The sequence below is a fragment of the Taudactylus pleione genome, unplaced genomic scaffold, assembly GCF_031769625.1.
Source record: "Taudactylus pleione unplaced genomic scaffold, aTauple2 ptg000440l, whole genome shotgun sequence".
In the NCBI taxonomy this organism is placed as follows: Eukaryota; Metazoa; Chordata; class Amphibia; order Anura; family Myobatrachidae; genus Taudactylus; species Taudactylus pleione.
In genome coordinates, this window is record NW_028284842.1 from 1,569,802 (window position 1) to 1,593,440 (window position 23,639).

At 52.9% G+C, this 23,639-nt stretch overlaps 1 protein-coding gene across 1 annotated transcript in view; it reads right to left on the minus strand.

The window, feature by feature from the left end:
- The window catches only part of LOC148505737 (tyrosine-protein kinase-like otk), a 157,662-nt gene that overhangs the window by 122,673 nt on the left and 11,350 nt on the right, over positions 1–23,639 (minus strand). Inside the window, exons 4-5 of the mRNA XM_088447798.1 lie at positions 9,371–9,526; positions 8,503–8,589 (exon numbers count right to left, since the gene is read on the minus strand). Of these exons, the coding sequence (XP_088303924.1) occupies positions 8,503–8,589; positions 9,371–9,526 (243 nt within the window). The remainder of the gene's footprint in view (positions 1–8,502; positions 8,590–9,370; positions 9,527–23,639) is intronic.

Sequence of the window (23,639 nt, forward strand, 5' to 3'; positions counted from 1 at the left end):
TCACCCTCACTTTCCCCTCTCTGTGTCACTGCTATCGTCTCACTCTGACTTCCCCCCCCGCACTCACCCTCACTTTCCCCTCTCTGTGTCGCAGCTATCAGCTCACTCTGACTTCCCCCCTGCAGTCACCCTCACTTTCCCCTCTCTGCATTGCTGCTATTGGCTCACTCTGACTTCCCCCCCCAGTCACCCTCACTTTCCCCTCTCTGTGTCCCTGCTATCGGCTTACTCTGAGTTCCCCCCCGCAGTCACCCTCACTTTCCCCTCTCTGTGTTGCTGCTATCGGCTCACTCTGAGTACCCCCCCGCAGTCACCCTCACTTTCCCCTCTCTGTGTTGCTGCTATCGGCTCACTCTGACTTCCCCCCCGCAGTCACCCTCACTTTCCCCTCTCTGTGTCGCTGCTATCGGCTCACTCTGACTTCCCCCCCTCACTCACCCTCACTTTCCCCTCTCTGCATCACTGCTATTGGCTCACTCTGACTTCCCCCCTGCAGTCACCCTCACTTTCCCCTCTCTGTGTCACTGCTATCAGCTCACTCTGATTCCCCCCCGCAGTCTCCCTCACTTTCCCCTCTCTGTGTCACTGCTATCGGCTCACTCTGACTTCCCCCCTGCACTCACCCTCACTTTCCCCTCTCTGTGTCACTGCTATAGGCTCACTCTGACTTCCCCCCTGCACTCACCCTCACTTTCCCCTCTCTGTGTCATTGCTATTGGCTCACTCTGACTCCCCACCGCAGTCACCCTCACTTTCCCCTCTCTGTGTCGCTGCTATTGGCTCACTCTAACTCCCCCCCCACACTCACCCTCGCTTTCCCCTCTCTATGTCACTGCTATCGGCTCACTATGACTTCCCCCCCGCACTCACCCTCACTTTCCCCTCTCTGTGTCACTGCTATCGGCTCACTCTGACTTCCCCCCTGCACTCACCCTCACTTTCCCCTCTCTGTGTCACTGCTATCGGCTCACTCTGACTTCCCCCCACACTCACCCTCACTTTACCCTCCCTGTGTCGCAGCTATCATCTCACTCTGACTTCCCCCCTGCAGTCACCCTCCCTTTCCCCTCTCTGTGTCGCTGCTATCGGCTCACTCTGAGTACCCCCCGCAGTCACCCTCACTTTCCCCTCTCTGTTTCACTGCTATCGGCTCACTCTGAGTTCCCCCCCGCAGTCACTCTCACTTTCCCCTCTTTGTGTCGCTGCTATCGGCTCACTCTGACTTCCCCCCCGCAGTCACCCTCACTTTCCCCTCTCTGTGTTGCTGCTATCGGCTCACTCTGAGTTCCCCCCTGCAGTCACCCTCACTTTCCCCTCTCTGTGTCGCTGCTATCGGCTCACTCTGACTTCCCCCCCTCACTCACCCTCACTTTCCCCTCTCTGCATCACTATTGGCTCACTCTGACTTCCCCCCCGCAGTCAACCTAACTTTCCACTCTCTGTGTTGCTGCTATTGGCACACTCTGAGTTCCCCCCCTCAGTCACCCTCACTTTCCCCTCTCTATGTCACTGCTATCGGCTCACTCTGACTCCTCCCCGCAGTCTCCCCCTCTTTCCCCTCTCTGTGTTGCTGCTATCGGCTCACTCTGAGTTCCCCCCCTCAGTCACCCTCACTTTCCCCTCTCTGTGTCACGTCTATCGGCTCACTCTGACTCCCCCCCACAGTCACCCTCACTTTCCCCTCTCTGTGTCATTGCTGTCGGATCACTCGGACCCCCCCCGCAGTCACCCTCACTTTCCCCTCTCTGTGTCACTGCTATCAGCTCACTCTGACTTCCCCCCGCACTCACCCTCACTTTCCCCTCTCTGTGTCACTGCTATCCGCTCACTCTGGCTTCCCCCCGGCAGTCACACTCACTTTCCCCACTCTGTGTCACTGCTATCGGCTCACTCTGAATTCCCCCCCGCACTCACCCTCACTTTCCCCTCTGTGTGTCGCAGATATCAGCTCACTCTGACTTCACCCCTGCAGTCACCCTCACTTTCCCCTCTCTGCATCACTACTATCGGCTCACTCTGACTTCCCCCCCGCAGTCACCCTCACTTTCCCCTCTCTGCGTCCCTGCTATCGGCTCACTCTGAGTTCCCCCCCGCAGTCACCCTCATTTTCCCCTCTCTGTGTCGCTGCTATCGGCTCACTCTGACTTCCGCCCCGCAGTCACCCTCACTTTCCCCTCTCTGTGTCGCTGCTATCGGTTCACTCTGACTTCCCCCCCTCACTCACCCTCACTTTCCCCTCTCTGCGTCACTGCTATTGGCTCACTCTGACATCCCCCATGCAGTCACCCTCACTTTCCCCTCTCTGTGTCACTGCTATCGGCTCACTCTGATTCCCCCCCGCAGTCACCCTCACTTTCCCCTCTCTGTGTCAATGCTATCGGCTCACTCTGACTTCCCCCCTGCACTCACCCTCACTTTCCCCTCTCTGTGTCACTGCTATAGGCTCACTCTGACTTCTCCCCTGCACTCACCCTCACTTTCCCCTCTCTGTCATTGCTATTGGCTCACTCTGACTCCCCCCCCCGCAGTCACCCTCACTTTCCCCACTGTGTTGCTGCTATCGGCTCACTCTGAGATCCCCCCTCAGCCACCCTCACTTTCCCCTCTCTATGTCACTGCTATCGGCTCACTCTGACTCCTCCCCCGCAGTCACCCTCACTTTCCCCTCTTTGTGTCACTGCTATCGGCTCACTCTGACTCCTCCCCGCTGTCACCCTCACTTTCCCCTCTCTGTGTCACTGTTATCGGCTCACTCTGACTTCCCCCCTGCAGTCACCCTCACTTTCCCTTCTCTGTGTCACTGCTATCGGCTCACTCTGACTTCCCCCCGCAGTCACCCTCACTTTCCACTCTCTATGTCATTGCTATCGGCTCACTCTGGCTTCCCCCCTGCAGTCACCCTCACTTTCCCCTCTCTGTGTTGCTGCTATAGGCACACTCTGAGTTCCCCCCCTCAGTCACCCTCATTTTCCCCTCTCTATGTCACTGCTATCGGCTCACTCTGACTCCTCCCCGCAGTCACCCCCACTTTCCCCTCTCTGTGTTGCTGCTATCGGCTCACTCTGAGTTCCACCCCTCTGTCACCCTCACTTTCCCTTCTCTGTGTCACTGCTATCGGCTCACTCTGACTCCTCCCCCGCAGTCACCCTCACTTTCCCCTCTTTGTGTCACTGCTATCGGCTCACTCTGACTCCTCCCCGCAGTCACCCTCACTTTCCCCTCTCTGTGTCACTGTTATCGGCTCACTCTGACTCCCCCCCCGCACTCACCCTCACTTTCCCCTCTCTGTGTCACTGCTATCGGCTCACTCTGACTTCCCCCCTGCACTCACCCTCACTTACCCCTCTCTGTGTCACTGCTATCGGCTCACTCTGACTTCCCCCCCACACTCATCCTTACTTTCCCCTCCCTGTGTCGCAGCTATCATCTCACTCTGACTTCCCCCCTGCAGTCACCCTCACTTTCCACTCTCTGCGTCGCTGCTATCGGCTCACTCTGACTTCCCCCCCGCAGTTACCCTCACTTTCCCCTCTCTGCGTCCCTGCTATCGGCTCACTCTGAGTACCCCCCGCAGTCACCCTCACTTTCCCCTCTCTCTTTCACTGCTATCGGCTCACTCTGAGTTCCCCCCTGCAGTCACCATCACTTTCCCCTCTCTGTGTCACTGCTATTGGCTCACTCTGACTTCCCCCCCACAGTCACTTTCACTTTCCCCTCTCTGTGTCGCTGCTATCAGCTCACTCTGACTTCCCCCCCTCACTCACCCTCACTTTCCCCTCTCTGCGTCACTATTGGCTCACTCTGATTTCCCCCCTGCAGTCACCCTCACTTTCCCCTCTCTGTGTCGCTGCTATCAGCTCACTCTGATTCCCCCCCGCAGTCACCCTCACTTTCCCCTCTCTGTGTCGCTGCTATTGGCTCACTCTGACTTCCCCCCCGCACTCACCATCACTTTCCCCTCTCTGTGTCACTGCTATCGGCTCACTCTGACTTCCCCCCCGCAGTCACCCTCACTTTCCACTCTCTGTGTTGCTGCTATTGGCACACTCTGAGTTCCCCCCCTCAGTCACCCTCACCTTCCCCTCTCTATGTCACTGCTATCGGCTCACTCTGACTCCTCCCCGCAGTCACCCCCACTTTCCCCTCTCTGTGTTGCTGCTATCGGCTCTCTCTGAGTTCCCCCCCTCAGTCACTCTCACTTTCCCCTCTCTGTGTCACTGCTATCGGCTCACTCTGACTCCTCCCCGCAGTCACCCTCACTTTCCCCTCTCTGTGTTGCTGCTATCGGCTCACTCTGACTCCTCCCCCGCAATCACCCTCACTTTACCCTCTCTGTGTCGCTGCTATCGGCTCACTCTGACTTCCCCCCCGCAGTCACCCTCACTTTCCCCTCTCTGTGTCACTGCTATCAGCTCTCTCTGACTCCTCCCCGCAGTCACCCTCACTTTACCCTTCTGTGTCGCTGCTATCGGCTCACTCTGACTTTCTCCCTGCAGTCACCCTCACTTTCCCCTCTCTGCGTCCCTGCTATCGGCTCACTCTGACTTCCCCCCTGCAGTCACCCTCACTTTCCCCTCTCTGTGTCGCTGCTATCGGCTCACTCTGACTTCCCCCCCGCAGTCACCCTCACATTCCCCTTCTGTGTCACTGCTATCGGCTCACTCTGACTCCTCCCCGCAGTCACCCTCACTTTACCCTCTCTGTGTCGCTGCTATCGGCTCACTCTGACTTCCCCCCCGCAGTCACCCTCACTTTACCCTCTCTGTGTCGCTGCTATCGGCTCACTCTGACTTCCCCCCGCAGTCACCCTCACTTTCCCCTCTCTGTGTCACTGCTATCGGCTCACTCTGACTCCTCCCCGCAGTCACCCTCACTTTCCCCTCTCTGTGTCACTGTTATCGGCTCACTCTGACTTCCCCCCCGCACTCACCCTCACTTTCCCCTCTCTGTGTCACTGCTATCGGCTCACTCTGACTTCCCCCCTGCACTCACCCTCACTTACCCCTCTCTGTGTCACTGCTATCGGCTCACTCTGACTTCCCCCCCACACTCACCCTTACTTTCCCCTCCCTGTGTCGCAGCTATCATCTCACTCTGACTTCCCCCCTGCAGTCACCCTCACTTTCCACTCTCTGCGTCGCTGCTATCGGCTCACTCTGACTTCCCCCCCGCAGTTACCCTCACTTTCCCCTCTCTGCGTCCCTGCTATCGGCTCACTCTGAGTACCCCCCGCAGTCACCCTCACTTTCCCCTCTCTCTTTCACTGCTATCGGCTCACTCTGAGTTCCCCCCTGCAGTCACCCTCACTTTCCCCTCTCTGTGTCACTGCTATTGGCTCACTCTGACTTCCCCCCCACAGTCACTTTCACTTTCCCCTCTCTGTGTCGCTGCTATCAGCTCACTCTGACTTCCCCCCCTCACTCACCCTCACTTTCCCCTCTCTGCGTCACTATTGGCTCACTCTGATTTCCCCCCTGCAGTCACCCTCACTTTCCCCTCTCTGTGTCGCTGCTATCAGCTCACTCTGATTCCCCCCCCCCGCAGTCACCCTCACTTTCCCCTCTCTGTGTCGCTGCTATTGGCTCACTCTGACTTCCCCCCCGCACTCACCATCACTTTCCCCTCTCTGTGTCACTGCTATCTGCTCACTCTGACTTCCCCCCCGCAGTCACCCTCACTTTCCACTCTCTGTGTTGCTGCTATTGGCACACTCTGAGTTCCCCCCCTCAGTCACCCTCACCTTCCCCTCTCTATGTCACTGCTATCGGCTCACTCTGACTCCTCCCCGCAGTCACCCCCACTTTCCCCTCTCTGTGTTGCTGCTATCGGCTCACTCTGAGTTCCTCCCCTCAGTCACCCTCACTTTCCCCTCTCTGTGTCACTGCTATCGGCTCACTCTGACTCCTCCCCGCAGTCACCCCCACTTTCCCCTCTCTGTGTTGCTGCTATCGGCTCACTCTGAGTTCCCCCCCTCAGTCACCCTCACTTTCCCCTCTCTGTGTCACTGCTATCGGCTCACTCTGACTCCTCCCCGCAGTCACCCTCACTTTCCCCTCTCTGTGTTGCTGCTATCGGCTCACTCTGACTCCTCCCCCGCAGTCACCCTCACTTTACCCTCTCTGTGTCGCTGCTATCGGCTCACTCTGACTTCCCCCCCGCAGTCACCCTCACTTTCCCCTCTCTGTGTCACTGCTATCAGCTCACTCTGACTCCTCCCCGCAGTCACCCTCACTTTCCCCTCTCTGTGTCACTGCTATCGGCTCACTCTGACTCCTCCCCGCAGTCACCCTCACTTTCCCCTCTCTGTGTTGCTGCTATCGGCTCACTCTGACTCCTCCCCCGCAGTCACCCTCACTTTACCCTCTCTGTGTCGCTGCTATCGGCTCACTCTGACTTCCCCCCCGCAGTCACCCTCCCTTTCCCCTCTCTCTTTCACTGCTATCGGCTCACTCTGAGTTCCCCCCTGCAGTCACCCTCACTTTCCCCTCTCTGTGTCACTGCTATTGGCTCACTCTGACTTCCCCCCCACAGTCACTTTCACTTTCCCCTCTCTGTGTCGCTGCTATCAGCTCACTCTGACTTCCCCCCCTCACTCACCCTCACTTTCCCCTCTCTGCGTCACTATTGGCTCACTCTGATTTCCCCCCTGCAGTCACCCTCACTTTCCCCTCTCTGTGTCGCTGCTATCAGCTCACTCTGATTCCCCCCCCCGCAGTCACCCTCACTTTCCCCTCTCTGTGTCGCTGCTATTGGCTCACTCTAACTTCCCCCCCGCACTCACCATCACTTTCCCCTCTCTGTGTCACTGCTATCGGCTCACTCTGACTTCCCCCCCGCAGTCACCCTCACTTTCCACTCTCTGTGTTGCTGCTATTGGCACACTCTGAGTTCCCCCCCTCAGTCACCCTCACCTTCCCCTCTCTATGTCACTGCTATCGGCTCACTCTGACTCCTCCCCGCAGTCACCCCCACTTTCCCCTCTCTGTGTTGCTGCTATCGGCTCACTCTGAGTTCCCCCCCTCAGTCACCCTCACTTTCCCCTCTCTGTGTCACTGCTATCGGCTCACTCTGACTCCTCCCCGCAGTCACCCCCACTTTCCCCTCTCTGTGTTGCTGCTATCGGCTCACTCTGAGTTCCCCCCCTCAGTCACCCTCACTTTCCCCTCTCTGTGTCACTGCTATCGGCTCACTCTGACTCCTCCCCGCAGTCACCCTCACTTTCCCCTCTCTGTGTTGCTGCTATCGGCTCACTCTGACTCCTCCCCCGCAGTCACCCTCACTTTACCCTCTCTGTGTCGCTGCTATCGGCTCACTCTGACTTCCCCCCCGCAGTCACCCTCACTTTCCCCTCTCTGTGTCACTGCTATCAGCTCACTCTGACTCCTCCCCGCAGTCACCCTCACTTTACCCTTCTGTGTCGCTGCTATCGGCTCACTCTGACTTTCTCCCTGCAGTCACCCTCACTTTCCCCTCTCTGCGTCCCTGCTATCGGCTCACTCTGACTCCCCCCCCGCAGTCACCCTCACTTTCCCCTCTCTGTGTCGCTGCTATCGGCTCACTCTGACTTCCCCCCCGCAGTCACCCTCACTTTTCCCTCTCTGTGTCACTGCTATCGGCTCACTCTGACTTCCCCCCCGCAGTCACCCTCACATTCCCCTTCTGTGTCACTGCTATCGGCTCACTCTGACTCCTCCCCGCAGTCACCCTCACTTTACCCTCTCTGTGTCGCTGCTATCGGCTCACTCTGACTTCCCCCCCGCAGTCACCCTCACTTTACCCTCTCTGTGTCACTGCTATCGGCTCACTCTGACTTCCCCCCGCAGTCACCCTCACTTTCCCCTCTCTGTGTCACTGCTATCGGCTCACTCTGACTTCATCCCCGCAGTCACCCTCACTTTCCCCTCTCTGTGTCGCTGCTATCGGCTCACTCTGACTTTCTCCCTGCAGTCACCCTCACTTTCCCCTCTCTGCGTCCCTGCTATCGGCTCACTCTGACTTCCCCCCCGCAGTCACCCTCACTTTCCCCTCTCTGTGTCGCTGCTATAGGCTCACTCTTACTTCCCCCCCGCAGTCACCCTCACTTTCCCCTCTCTGTGTCACTGCTATCGGCTCACTCTGACTTCCAACCCGCAGTCACCCTCACATTCCCCTTCTGTGTCACTGCTATCGGCTCACTCTGACTCCTCCCCGCAGTCACCCTCACTTTCCCCTCTCTGCGTCCCTGCTATCGGCTCACTCTGACTTCCCCCCCGCAGTCACCCTCACTTTCCCCTTCTGTGTCACTGCTATCGGCTCACTCTGACTCCTCCCCACAGTCACCCTCACTTTCCCCTCTCTGCGTCCCTGCTATCGGCTCACTCTGACTTCCCCTCTGCATCCCCCCGGACTATCACCACCACTGCAACACTTCTCCTCCATGTACATGTACTGTAGCTAAATGGTTAAACGCTACAAGCTGTCACACATAAGGGAAGACACTTGTCCATCTGCCTCAATCATTACCTAAAGTACTGTCCGTGTTCTTCCATTGCACACGTGATTTCCTGGCAGGTCTCCGGGACGTCATGTGCCTGGTGGGTTTATCAGAGCCTTGAGATAGATTACACAGGTTAGATACACATTACATATACTGTTTGTCATCATCTCCACACACCCCTATATGGACACAATTTTCTGTTCACCCCCCCGATCTGCCACTTTGCCGAGGGGGACAAATGCACCCCCCTTCCCTTTACGCAGCAGGGCAGAGCATTGTATATTTAAAAAAAAAAAATTAGGGTAGGGGTCATGGCCACACCTTCTTGCTTTGGCCATGTCACCCATGACCCAGGCCCATCAAAGCTCTAGAGCAATCTGGGGGCTACAGGGCATGGGGTGGCATGGGGCTACACGATAGAATTATGGGCAATTTGTAGAATCTTATTGCCATGCAGCTGGTGCTCTTTAATGCAGGTTAAACCACACTGGGGCATTTGTCTTTTCTATTTCTCAAGCTGGTAACATTATAACATTTAATGTCTTAAGGAATTGTGACCGCAACAGAGGGATGCCAGCTTAGGGGGTCTGCCAAGGGATGCCAGCTTAAGGGGTCTGCTGAGGGATGCCAGCTTAGGGGGTCTGCCGAGGGATGCCAGTTTAGGGGGTCTGCTGAGGGATGCCAGCTTAGGGGGTCTGCTGAGGGATGCCAGTTTAGGGTGTCTGCCGAGGGATGCCAGCTTAGGGGGTCTGCCGAGGGATGCCAGTTTAGGGGGTCTGCCGAGGGATGCCAGCTTAGGGGGTCTGCCGAGGGATGCCAGCTTAGGGGGTATGCCAAGGGATGCCAGCTTAGGGGGTCTGGGTCAGTCCACAGATGAGATATGTGCTCTCTCACCCTTTCTGTGCCTTCTCCAGTACCAGCAGAATATCCCCAGAAGCACTAAAGATACACAAGACCCGGCGACCAGGACCATCTCACAGGTGAACACGAGAGCTATGAGCCAGTATGTCTGTGGTTTAGGCTGTTCCCTCGGGGCCTCCACACCTGTAACTGGAGCACAGAGAGGGTCAGGTAACAGCTAATGATCATGCAGCAAACAGACTGGCAGCTCTCACTGAGGATCACTGTCAGGAGTTCTAATGATGGTGGATAAAGCTTCTCCCACTAAAGGAACGGTGAATGGGAGGAATCCCGTCTTACTCCATACCAATAAGCTAACCTGCAAACATGGCCTGCTCCTGACGAACAGACTCAACCTTCTGGAAGTACCAGACGCTGCCCCGCCTGCAGTTCTGTCACACACCCAACACCTACAGGCCTGACAAGGAGCTGGCTACAGGGACCGGAACAAGAGTGCAATGATAAATAAGCCCCCACCTCTTTTTTCTGTCCTCTCTGATCAGATGACAGGTGCTACACTATTTAGTAAAATTGATTGTAAAATAATTAAATAGGGTAATGAATGGAGTATCTATATCATTAGGCCCGTCACGGGAAACTGCCGCACATTGCGGGAATGCGAGTTGGGGACGGGAGTAAATTTCTAGGTTTCACCCCCTCCGTACAGACCCATGATTCCTGGCAAGTATCTGCCCGTCCTGGAAGTGCGCGGGGCTCCACGAAAACTTCCGGGAGAGTTTAGCATGGCCTAATAGCAAAACTGTATAATGTGGTGCTGGGTGCACAGTGATGAGTGATTGGAAGTTAGTTCACTACAGAGCAGCCAACCAGGTAGAGACAAGTAGCATAGGACGCAGGGCTAATATAGGTACAGGTTGTAGATGGTATGTCAGATTAAGCCTATAGGGTATGATGGGCATTGTAGTGCACCAGTTGTTATATGTACTCACCCTGGAATGCTGGGTGCCTCTCGAAAAATTGGGTACTGCTCCCGACCACCTGCAGCAGTAGGCAAGTCTACTGGAATGGGCGCCGGCCCCCCGTGCCCCCCCCACCGCAAAAGTGGATGGTCAGGGATTGCATCATCGCAGCCCCGCCCCTGCTTTTTAGTGCCAGTAATATCAGCATTATAAAGTGTGATTTAGCTGGCACACCCCTGCACCGCCCACTCCAGCAGCCCCCACACCCCCTGATGCACCGACCTGGCAGCCCCCGCCCGGAGGTAAGTATGTATATACACACACACACTGTAGGCCGGCAGCCAGATGTCTAATGTACTGTGTGGTGGTGGCACAGGGCAATGGGGTCTATGTAGGACTCCTCATGGAGAGAGTAACTCAGGGGCATATCCATCATACAGGACAGAGAAGGAAAGGTACGCAGTATAGTCACACATGCACAGAAAGCAGGGCCGGATTAATGTCTGTGGGGCCCCTATTAAATATGGACGATATAGTAGTGCCCCCTGTAGTAATGCCCCCAGAGGTAGTGCTCCTAGTAGCAATGCCCCCAGATGTAGTGCTCCCAGTAGCAATGCCCCCAGTTGTAGTGCTCCTAGTAGCAATGCCCCCAGATGTACTGCTCCAAATAGCAATGCCAACAGATGTAGTGGCCCTAGTAATGAAGCCGCTTATACTAAAATAAAAAAATGAAAAAAACCACTATACTTACCTTGAGCCCCACTCCCACATCAGAGTCCATCCAGCTGGCCGCTCCTCGGAACTATGGGATAGATATCAGGGGCCGTAGCTAGGGTAGTGCGGCTGGTGCCATCGCACAGGCCACCACAGGTCAGGGGGTGCTGTTTGGGCCTGTCACATTTCTATTTATTATCATTCTTGCTTGTAGCTTCCTCTTATTTCATCCCCAGCAGTTCCTGGCCTCTCCCATCTCTTCCCTGGCCCTCCCCATGAGGCCATGGCCCTCTCTCAGGTGCACTATATTATGTCCCTATTTATCCCCAGCATCTCCTGGCCTCCCCTATCTCTTCCCTGGCCCTTCCCCATGAGGCCATGGCCGTCTCTCAGGTGCACTATATTATGTCCCTATTTATCCCCAGCATCTCCTGGCCTCCCCTATCTCTTCCCTGGCCCTTCCCCATGAGGCCATGGCCCTCTCTCAGGTGCACTATATTATGTCCCTATTTATCCCCAGCATCTCCTGGCCTCTCCTATCTCTTCAGTGGCCCTTCCCCATGAGGCCACGGCCCTCTCTCAGGTGCACTATATTATGTCCCTATTTATCCCCAGCATCTCCTGGCCTCCCCTATCTCTTCCCTGGCCCTTCCCCATGAGGCCACAGCCCTCTCTCAGGTGCACTATATTATGTCCCTAATTATCCCCAGCATCTCCTGGCCTCCCCTATCTCTCCCTGGCCCTTCCCCATGAGGCCATGGTCCTCTCTCAGGTGCACTATATTATGTCCCTATTTATCCCCAGCATCTCCTTGCCTCCCCTATCTCTTCCCTGCCCCTTCTCCATGAGGCCATGGCCCTCTCTCGTGTGCACTATATTATGTCCCTATTTATCCCCAGCATCTCCTGGCCTCCCCTATCTCTTCCCTGGCCCTTCCCCATGAGGCCATGGCCCTCTCTCAGGTGCACTATATTATGTCCCTATTTATCCCCAGCATCTCCTGGCCTCTCCTATCTCTTCCCTGGCCCTTCCCCATGAGGCCATGGCCCTCTCTCAGGTGCACTATATTATGTCCCTATTTATCCCCAGCATCTCCTGGCCTCCCCTATCCCTTCCCTGGCCCTTCCCCATGAGGACATGGCCCTCTCTCAGGTGCACTATATTATGTCCCAATTTATCCCCAGCATCTCCTGACCTCTCCTATCTCTTCCCTGGCCCTTCCCCATGAGGCCATGGCCCTCTCTCAGGAGCACTATATTATGTCCCTATTTATCCCCAGCATCTCCTGGCCTCCCCTATCTCTTCCCTGGCCCTTCCCCATGAGGCCATGGCCCTCTCTCAGGTGCACTATATTATGTCCCTATTTATCCCCAGCATCTCCTGGCCTCCCCTATCTCTTCCCTGGCCCTTCCCCATGAGACAATGGCCCTTTTTTGGGTGCATTATTTCCCTTTGGGGGCGCCAATGCTCTTTCTGGCACAGGGCACCAAAAAGTCTAGTTACGGCTCTGAGAGATATCTCTCCCATAGTGCACTGTGGGAGCCGGAAGCTGGTGCTGCGTGTAGGGGACCGGGCGCCCGCTGTTAACAAAATCTTAGCAGGCGCCCGACTAATGGAGCCAACCTGCGCTCCCGGGGTTTGGTGGGCCGTAGGAGGCAGCACTGGTTCCGTTCTACTGTTCCGGCCCACTTTAACCCCTGGTGGGTGTGGGGGCCCAGGGACGACCGCCCCTGTTGCACCCCCTTTAATCCGGCCCTGACAGAAAGCACATGTCGGAGGTCAAGCCTTCATGGAGAGCCTCAGGGATCTATTTACTAAACCTTCACCAAGGGTCTCTCTCTCTCCTGTCTGACTTTATAGTCCGTTTAAGTGTAGTCTCTGCATGCCCCCCCCCCAAAGTATGCTATACCAAGCATACTAGGAATATATCCTAGTTTTCATCGGGGAGTGCAATCTGGCATGCTGTGTGATCTGGGTGGGCACAGTGTGGCATGCAGTGTGATCTTGGTGGGCACAGTATGGCATGCAGTGTGATCTTGGTGGGCACAGTGTGGCATGCAGTGTGATCTGGGGTGCACAGTGTGGCATGCCATGTGATCTGGGGGGCATAGTGTGGCATGCCGTGTGATCTGGGGGGCACAGTGTGGCATGCAGTGTGATCTGGGGGGCACAGTGTGGCAAGCAGTGTGATCTGGGGGGCACAGTGTGGCATGCCATGTGATCTGGGGGGCATAGTGTGGCATGCCGTGTGATCTGGGGGGCACAGTGTGGCATGCAGTGTGATCTGGGGGCACAGTGTGGCATGCAGTGTGATCTGCGGGGCACAGTGTGGCATGCAGTGTGATCTGGGGGGCATAGTGTGGCATGCCGTGTGATCTGGGGGCACAGTGTAGCATGCCGTGTCATCTGGGGGGCACAGTGTGGCATGCCGTGTGATCTGGGGGGCACAGTGTGGCATGCAGTGTGATCTGGGGGCACAGTGTGGCCTGCAGTGTGATGTGGGTGGGCATAGTGTGACATTCAGTGGAATCTGGGGGGGGCACAGTGTGGCATGCAGTGTGATTTGGGACTACAGTGTGACATTCAGTGTGATCTGGGGGGCATAGTGTGGCATGCAGTGTGATCTGGGGGGCATAGTGTGGCATGCAGTGTGATCTGGGGGGCATAGTGTGGCATGCAGTGTGATCTGGGGGGCATAGTGTGGCATGCAGTGTATTCTGGGGGCATAGTGTGGCATGCAGTGTGATCTGGGGGGTATAGTGTGGAATGCAGTGTGATCTGGGGGTACAGTGTACCATGCAGTGTGTTCTGGGGGGCACAGTGTGGCATGCAGTGTGATCTGGGGGCATAGTGTGGCATGCAGTGTGATCTGGGGGGTACAGTGTGGCATGCCGTGTGATCTGCTGGTAGAGTGTGGCATGCCGTGTGATCTGGGGGGCACAGTGTGGCATGCAGTGTGATCTGCGGGGCACAGTGTGGCATGCCGTGTGATCTGGGGGGCATAGTGTGGCATGCCGTGTGATCTGGGGGGCACAGTGTGGCATGCCGTGTCATCTGGGGGGCATAGTGTGGCATGCCTTGTGATCTGGGGGGCACAGTGTGGCATGCAGTGTGATCTGGGGGGCACATTGTGGCATGCAGTGTGGTGTGGGTGGGCATAGTGTGACATTCAGTGGAATCTGGGGGGGCAAAGTGTGGCATGCAGTGTGATTTGGGGCTACAGTGTGACATTCAGTGTGATCTGGGGGGCATAGTGTGGCATGCAGTGTGATCTGGGGGGCATAGTGTGGCATGCAGTGTATTCTGGGAGCATAGTGTGGCATGCAGTGTGATCTGGGGGTACAGTGTGGCATGCAGTGTGATCTGGGGGTACAGTGTGGCATGCAGTGTGTTTCCTTGGGGGCACAGTGTGGCATGCAGTGTGATATGGGGGGCATAGTGTGGCATGCAGTGTAATCTGGGAGCATAGTGTGGCATGCAGTGTGATCTGGGGGGCACAGTGTGGCATTCCATGTGATCTGGGGGGCATAGTGTGGCATGCCGTGTGATCGGGGGGCATAGGGTGGCATGCCGTGTGATCGGGGGGCATAGGGTGGCATGCCGTGTGATCTGGGGGGCATTGGGTGGCATGCTGTGTGATCTGCGGGGCATAGTGTGGCATGCCGTGTGATCTGGGGGCATAATGTGGCATGCCATGTGATCTGGGGGCATAGGGTGACATGCCGTGTGATCTGGGGGGCACAGTGTGGCATGCCGTGTGATCTGGGGGGCATAGTGTGGCATGCCGTGTTATCTGGGGGGCACAGTGTGGCATGCAGTGTGATCTTGGGGTACAGTGTGGCATGCAGTGTGATCTGGGGGCACAGTGTGGCATGCAGTGTGATCTGGGGGTACAGTTTGGCATGCAGTGTGATCTGGGGGTACAGTGTGGCATGCAGTGTGATCTGGTGGTACAGTTTGGCATGCAGTGTGATCTGGGGGTACAGTGTGGCATGCAGTGTGATCTGGGGGTACAGTGTGGCATGCAGTGTGATCTGGGGGTACAGTGTGGCATGCAGTGTGATCTGGGGGTACAGTGTGGCATGCAGTGTGATCTGGGGGCACTATCTGGCATACAAATGCTGGTTTTCTGTCTCCAGGCACAACCTTACATTACATTTCCTACCACTGTACACCCATCACTGTTACACAGCATATCTGATACCGTCTGCCCCGATCCCAGCAGCGCCTATGTGCTTACATTCTGTGTAAGGTACATGCCATAGGGGTCTCTTAGTAATGTTTGCAAATGCACCGTTTCAAAAACTCACTCAACTGTGGGAACTTAGGGGCTGATTCAGAGATGGACAGAATTGCGCAGACGCACACAAGCGCACACAGGCGGCACACAAGCAGCTGTGCAATTCTGGCCATTTAAAATGCAAATGCAGAAGGAGGTGTCACACACACATATATATACATACACACACACACACACACACACACACACACACATATATATACATACACACACACCTCCTTGCTGCATTTGCGTGATCCCAGTGCTGCAACCAAGGTCCCAGCCTCGGATCACCATCGGTCGCAATTGTTGCCAATGTTCCTTCGGTCAGGCTGCGGGAGCTAAAGCTTCCTGCAGTGTGGCCGGCTCCAGGCAGATTTCGAGGACAGAAAGTCTGTGTGCACCCAAGCAGACTCTGGCCTTGTCCCTCCAGGAAAACAGGGACGACATCCCCCCTGTTTCCGTGAACGTTGCCAGGGAATGCCCCCACTCTGCCTCCCAAACGCCGCAGCCTGTCAATCAGGCTGCGGCTGAGAGACACTGTGAGCGGACTTGTCGGTAACATCGAGTAAGATCGGCCCCTGACGCAGAATTACAGCAGCCCTGACCTTACTTAGAAATTGCTGACCTCATAGCACTCGGTAAGTACACAGGCTGCGTATGCCATCACTATGGCTGATTTATGCACGCACGTGCAACAGCGTTCAAACGGACACTTACTTCTGCATTTCGCCGACCCCCCCACTGTCACCACCCCCAAATACTCACTGCCTGTCAATCAGTCTGCGATGGCTATCCATCGCCTCTGTGATCGCAGTGTGATTGCAGTGCCGTCTTTGCGCATGCACAGTACACAACAATTGGCCAACTGCGTACACATTAGCTGAATCAGTCCCAGGTGGTGAATCAGGTCCGTGTTTCATACAGGGCAGTAACGAGGGGTCTGCAGAGGGTGCAGAGCTCTGAACGTGGCAGCATTGCTGCCCCCTGGACCTGCATGTGGCTAGCAGGGTGTCTGGAATGACATCCTGCAGCACTCATGCAGAGCTGTGCAGAGCATCCAAGAGAAGCACCACACAGGCGCCCTGCAGCCAGTAGCACTCATGCAGAGCTGTGCAGAGCATCCAAGGGAAGCACCACACAGGCGCCCTGCAGCCAGTAGCACTCATGCAGAGCTGTGCAGAGCATCCAAGGGAAGCACCACACAGGCGCCCTGCAGCCAGTAGCACTCATGCAGAGCTGTGCAGAGCACCCAATGGAAGCACCAAACAGACGTCCTGCAGCCAGTAGCACTCATGCAGAGCTGTGCAGAACATCCAAGGGAATGTATGGGCCGGCACCCTGCAGCCAGTATTTATTTTTATTTATTAACAGTTTCTTACACTGCGCATCATATTCCGTTGCGCTTTACAGTTGGAAACATTAATAGAACAAAACTGGGTAATAACAGACAGTTATATAGGTAGGCGGACCCTGCTCACAAGCTTACAGTCTATAGGGAAATAGGCATTGATACACAAGGATAGGTGTTATATATTGCATCTTGGTCCGGCCAGAATGCAGAGTTTCTTGGTGGCTGCATGATCCAGTCACACAGGAATGTCGGCCAAATGTCAGGAGTATGTGAGAGACGATGTGTGAGATTGTGTGTGGACTGTGAGAGGGGATGTAATTAGACATGGAAGCTATGAAGGTTATGTGGGTGGTCCTGGAATCTGATAAGCTTGTCTGAAGAGGTGAGTTTCCAGGGAACGCTTGAAGGATTGGAGACTAGATGTAAGTCTTAAAGAGCTGTGTCCTTTAGACCTAGGGATTGTAGTGTTTGTATGAGAAGAGAGTGGTCAACAGTGTCAAAAGAAGCAGAAAGATCTAGAAGAATTAGGAGTGAGTAATGACCTTTAGCCTTGGCAGTGATCAGATCATTTACTACCTTAGTCAGTGCTGTCTCTGTGGAGTGTTGGGAACGAAAGCTGGACTGAAGTTTGTCCAATAAGTTGTGTGAGTTTAGACAGTGTGTGAGGAGGGTGTAGATAAGTCTCTCAAGTAGTTTGGAGGGGCAAGGGAGCTGGGAGATGGGACAGTAATTTGAGAGAGTGTTAGGGTCAGAATTTTGTTTTTCCAGAATGGGAGTAATTACTGCATGCTTGAACAGTGATGAAAAAATGCCAGTAGAGAGAGAGAGATTACAGATTTTAGTTAGGGTTGGGCACAGGACACAGAGCTTTGCTGATTTGTGAGGGTATAGGATCTAGAGGAGAGGTAATAGAGTAGGAGGATGAGAAGAGTATAGATACTTTATCTTCGTTTGTGAGGTCAAATGAGGAGAATGTGCCAAAGGGTTCAGGTAGGGAATTGAGCAGGTCATTAGCTGAGGAAGAGCATACCATTTCATTTTGTATCTTATCAATCTTGTCCTTAAAATATAAAGCAAGATCATGCGCACAGATAGTAGCAGGTGGGTTGGGTGAGGGATGGGTAAGAAGCAGTTTAAATGTATTAAAAAGTCTCTTGGGGTTAAAGGCTTGAGCAGAGATAAGAGATTGGAAATATGTTTATTTGACAGTGTCCAGAGCAGTACGATAAGTGTTGTAGATAGTCTTATATGTGAGGAAGTCACATGGAGTATGAGACTTCGCCACTGACGTTCTACTTTACGTGAGAGTTTTCGTAGATGCCTTGTAAAGTTAGAATGCCATGGTTGACATCTAAGTCTACGTGGTGTGTGATGGGTAGCTAGAGCCACTTCATCGAGGGCTTTTACTAGAATCTGGTTTAGGTGTGATGCAGCAGTCTCAGGAGAAGTGAATGTAGAAATCGGTGAGAGGTAGATAGTTGTTGAAAGTTAATAGCATTAATATTTCTGTGGGTTTTAGGAGGATTGGTTGATGCATTATAATTATATGTCCCTGTCAGAGTTGTACTAGGTAAAGGACTACTGCTTTGAACAATTAACTTAGATGTAATGTTAAATTAAGTAGTATATCACTGCATAGTATCTGTAGTTGATGGTTTAGAATATAGTTTTATGTTTGTGATTTCTTAGTTTGTTTCTAGGTATATAGACCCGGATGCTAGCTTAATGGTATGTGCTGTTTGTTTGTTTAAGGTAATTTATTGCTTGCAATAATAGTGGGAGTGTTTTGGGGGTAGTTAGAAATTAGTGGTGTCACATGCTAGGTCTCCTATGTAAGGTTCATTAGAAGGCTGGACTAGCCTTGGCTGGCATGCCCTAGCTTTAGAAGTGCCCTATTTTAAAAGTGCCGACTTCTCTTTAAATCGACTAATTGGCGTTATATCAGCGTTAAACAGCAGTGAAACAGTAAGAAACCCACCAATCTACAAACAAACAACACCCTCACCATTAATTGGACAAAGTGGGATGAACAATTGTGAGGTCACAGTCTCCATACTACTAGATCCTGTGGATACATAACCAGGACTTTCATTATTGAACCCCCTGTCTGGTGGCTACATAAACCTGGTGCCTCCCTTGCTACTATTGCTGCTGGCTCTGTGCTTTACACATAACCCTAATGCATACTTATCTGTTTTACTGTCAGTTTACCTCTATAATAATGTACTGTTACCTGAGCTCATTTTCTAAGTCTTATATCATCTAGCTCCTACCACTGTCTATTTTATTATTTAACTTCTGCTCCCACCAAATCTCCACTTTTTTATACTCTTTAATAAACTTTTGCACTACAGACTCTTTTCACTGTACTGGAAATCTGCACTCTTACATTCTGTCTTCATTCCTACTTTTAACTTTTCTTCCCCTATTTACATCACCCTTACTATTACCATGTTTTCTTCAACTCCCACCTTCACTCAGTGTCTACCTAATCTTTTGTTCTGCCCCTTGCTTCCACCTTTATGCTTTCCCCCTTGTCTCTTCCATTTCTTCTTCCCCTTATCTCCTCTCCTCTGTTTACCTTCCTCCTCATCTTCTCCCATTACTCCACTTTCATTCTCTTATACTCCACCAGGGTCCTACCACCTCACTGCTAATCCCTCCTCCCACTCCCCTCTCCTGGTCACTTCACCCCACATCATTAATTTCCCTTCCTGCTCCCCTTCTAGCACTGGAGTCTGCACCATCGCTACCCTCTATTCAGCTCGGTCCCCCAAAATAATCTCACCCCCACGTTACAGCAACCCTGATAATCTCAATCAAATCTCTCCAACAAACTCTGTCCCTCTATCCTGTGCCCTCTGGAATGCCAGGTCAGTATGTAATAAATTGGTCCCCACCCATGACCTTTTCATCTCCAACTCCCTGAATCTCCTAGCCATTACTGAAACCTGGATTTTACCCTCTGACACCACTTCTCCTGCAGCTCTCTCCTCTGGGGGCCTCACCTTTTCCCACACCCCATGACCTGGGGGGTGCCATGGTGGTGGTGTTGGGGTCCTTCTATCCCCTGTTTACTCATACCAACCCATTCCCTCTGAACCATCCCTCACATTCTCTTCATTTGAAGTCCATGCTATACGCCTCTTCCACCCAGTACACCTCCAAGTAGCTGTCATTTACCATCCCCCCTGGCCCTCCCTCCAAGTTCCTTGACAACTTTGCTTCCTGACTCCCTCACTTTCTCTCCTCAGACCTTCCCTCCATTATCCTAGGTGACTTCAATATTAAAATTGATATCCCCACAGAATCCTTTGCCTCCAAACTCCTCTCCCTAACATCGTCACTTGGTCTCTCCCAATGGACCTTCTCACCCTCCCGTGTGAGTGGCCATGTGCTTGATCTGGTCTTCACTCACCGTTGTGATATTTCTGACCACCTCAATTCCCCATTCCCCCTCTCTGACCATCACCTTCTCTCTTTTAACCTGTCCCTCTCTCCTTCCCCTCCTCTACTTCCAAAAGCCTCCATTACTAAGCGTAACATTGATGCTATCGACACAGGTTCCTTTTCTTCCCTGCTTGACTCACTTCTCTCCCCTATCCTCTCTCTCTCATTCCCTGAACAAACCACTTCCCTATACAACGCCTCCCTTACTTCTGCTCTGGACTCTGTCGCTCCGGCAATCACTACTCACACTCGCAGATCTACTCCTCAACCCTGGCATTCCAAATGCACCAGATACCTGCAAAAGTGTTCTCGAAATGCTGAGCGACAGTGGAGAAGATCACGCTCTAAAGCAGATTTTCTCCATTACAAATGTATGCTCTCATCCTATAGTGCTGCGCTCTCCCTCTCTAAACAGTCATACTTTAAGAACCTCATCTCCTCTCAGTCCTCTAATCTCCAGCGTCTCTTCATCACTTTCAACTCCCTCCTTCGCCCACCACCTCCTCATCTCCCCTCCTTGTTCACTGCCCTTGACTTTGCTACCTACTTTACATCTAAAATTGATTCCATACGTCAGGACATCATATCCAACCAGTCCCCCAGCTCTCCACCTCCTCTTTTCCCAAATCACAACTCCCCATCAACTTTACCAACTCTAACATCCTTCATGGCGCTCATCCGGTCTTCCCCCCCCTTCCACCTCCCCCCTTGATCCCATCCCCTCCCGCCTCCTCCGCTTCCTCTCTCTCTCTGCCTGCTCCCATCTTGCCCACCTCATTAACCTCTCCCTCTCATCAGGCACTGTTCCTTCTGCATTCAAGCATGCCCTTGTCTCTCCCATTCTTAAAAAATCTACCCTAGATCCTAACATTTTTTCTAACTACCAACCCATCTCTCTCCTCCCCTTTGCCTCCAAACTCCTTGAACGGATTGTCTACAACCACCTCACCACTTTTCTTTCCTCCCACTCCCTCCTTGACCCTCTTCAGTCTGGCTTCCGTTTTCTCCACTCCACTGAAACTGCCCTCACAAAAGTCAGCAATGACCTCCTTGCTGCTAAATCCCAAGGCCACTACTCTCTTCTCAATCTCCTTGATCTCTCTGCTGCTTTTGACACTGTGGACCACCCTCTCCTGCTGAATATCCTTTACTCCCTTGGTCTACGTGAAACTGCCCTCTCCTGGCTGTCGTCCTACCTCTCTGACCGATCTTTCTCAGTTTCCTCTCATGACTCCTCTTCCCCTCCACAGCCTCTTACAGTAGGTGTTCCCCAAGGTTCTGTTCTTGGTCCTCTCCTATTCTCCCTCTATACTTCCTCTCTAGGTGAACTCATCAGCTCTTTTGACCTCCAATATCATCTCTATGCTGATGATACTCAAATTTACCTTTCCTCCCCTGATCTCTCCCCCTCTCTTCTGACTCGTATCTCCAACTGTCTCTCTGCTATCTCTTCCTGGATGTCCCAGCGATTTCTTAAACTTAATATGTCTAAGACAGAGCTGATCGTCTTCCCACCCTCCAACATCACCTCACTTCCCACTATTTCTTTATCAATTGATGGAATAACTATCTTGTCTAGTCCCAAGGTGCGCTGTCTTGGAGTTATCCTGGACTCATCCCTCTCCTTCATGGGGGATCACTATGGGTATCCCCATTTTTGCCTGCTGAAGGGAATCAGGGTTTTTAAATAGCCGCGGCAGTTGCATAAATGCGCCTGTGAAGAAGGGGTGAAGAATAGCATTTATTGTAGCTTTTTATAAAAAAAAAAAAACTACTTCCATCAAATTCTTCAAAAATGCACCTGTCGCTACTACCTGCATTCTTGAAAACACCTGTCGCATACATGGGGACCACCCTGAATCAATTTTGCTAGTTTAAAACTTTGTTCTATTTTTTTTCACCCCTATAAAGTACTTTTTTTGGGTGTCCTGAGGATTTTTTTTAATTTTTTTTACACATATTACTTTTAGGGGACATTAAAAAGGCTGCAGGCTATTTTTTTTATTCTGTACCCCTAAACACCAATAGTGCACTTTTTTTCGCCATGTATTATATGGTGAAAACTTATCCCCATATTTTAACAAAGGCTTTTCGCACCGGCAAAAAGTCTTTGAAACTGAATACGGGGATAATTGAAAACGGTATGCAATCGGGAAGCCAACTGCCTAAATACCGGCAGCCGGCTTCCCGACTGTCATATCCCGGAAAGGGTGACATGCCGGGCGTCTAGATGTAGATGCCCCCGGCATTTCCCCGAAGCCGGGAGACCGGCGCCCGGCATCCCGATCGTAGTGATGCCGGGCACCGCGAGCGGACAGCCGCGGGGGGGAGGGTTAGGTTTAGGGCTCCCGGGGGGGACTTAGGGTTAGGCACCCCCCGGGAGGGTTAGGGTTAGGCTAGGGGGAGGGAGGGTTAGGCACCCCGGGGGGGACTTAGGGTTAGGCACCCCCCCGGGGGACTTAGGTTTAGGCAGCGGGGAAGGGGGTGGTTAGGGTTAGGCACTTAGAGGGGGGATTAGGGTTAGGCATTTGGGGGGGAGGTTAGGGTTAGGCACCCCTAAGGAGGGTTAGGGTTAGGGGGGTTAGGTTAGACAATACTCACCTATCCACGATCGGGATTTCCAGCGCTGTCAAGCTTCCGCTGCTCGGAACTCTGCTGATGTCGGGCTGCCGCTGCCAGGAATCGAACCGCGGCCGGCGTTATTTCATACCGATTCCATTGAAACAGGAGAAAATTATGATAACCCATTTTCACCTCAAATTGAATAAGGCCCTATGTGCTTATAATACACGGCTGCCTCTGGCCTTCTTCAGAATTTAAAATAAGTCTGATTGAGACATGTTACAGCTGAGCACAAATGCTCACTAATCAGAGAAGAAATGTAGCACTGGGTTTGTGTAAACACAAGCAGTATCCCACCATAAACTAGGCATCACTGAACAACACCCCCCACCCAGGTAATACAAAATACAATCAAGTCATTACATCTAAATCTTTGCTAACAGAAATAAATTCCATTATGCATAAATGTAAGAGCAATATGTTGCTTGCTAGATGGAAATGGGTAACATACTTTTTAAAAACCAAACAGCTGATCTGAGTGATTTCAAAGCACTAGTAATATTATGCAGCTTGGAGCATTGGTAACATACCTGCAGGGATGAAAATAAATAGATGTTCAGTCCAGTTGTAAATTTATGCAGATTACTGTTTTTTAACTGTTACATAAGTTACAGTTCGTGTTATAACACACTTACAGGGGTATTCAATATGGGAGCGAAAAGTCTGTGCTGGACTTTTTGCTCCACATCAGAGATTTTCCTGGGATAAAGTATCAGGTGCGCGCTCGCTTTATCCCCGTATTCAATTTGAAAGCTACGAAAACGGGACCCGGCGAAGAAGGATCTGCAAAAAAAAAATGAAATTTACCTGGAATAAATTGTAGGACCCCCCTAAAACTGTAAAAACATGGGGCATCACTATGGGTACCCCCGTTTTAGCCTGTAAATGAAAGACGGGGTTTTAAATAGTTGCGGCAGGTGCTTT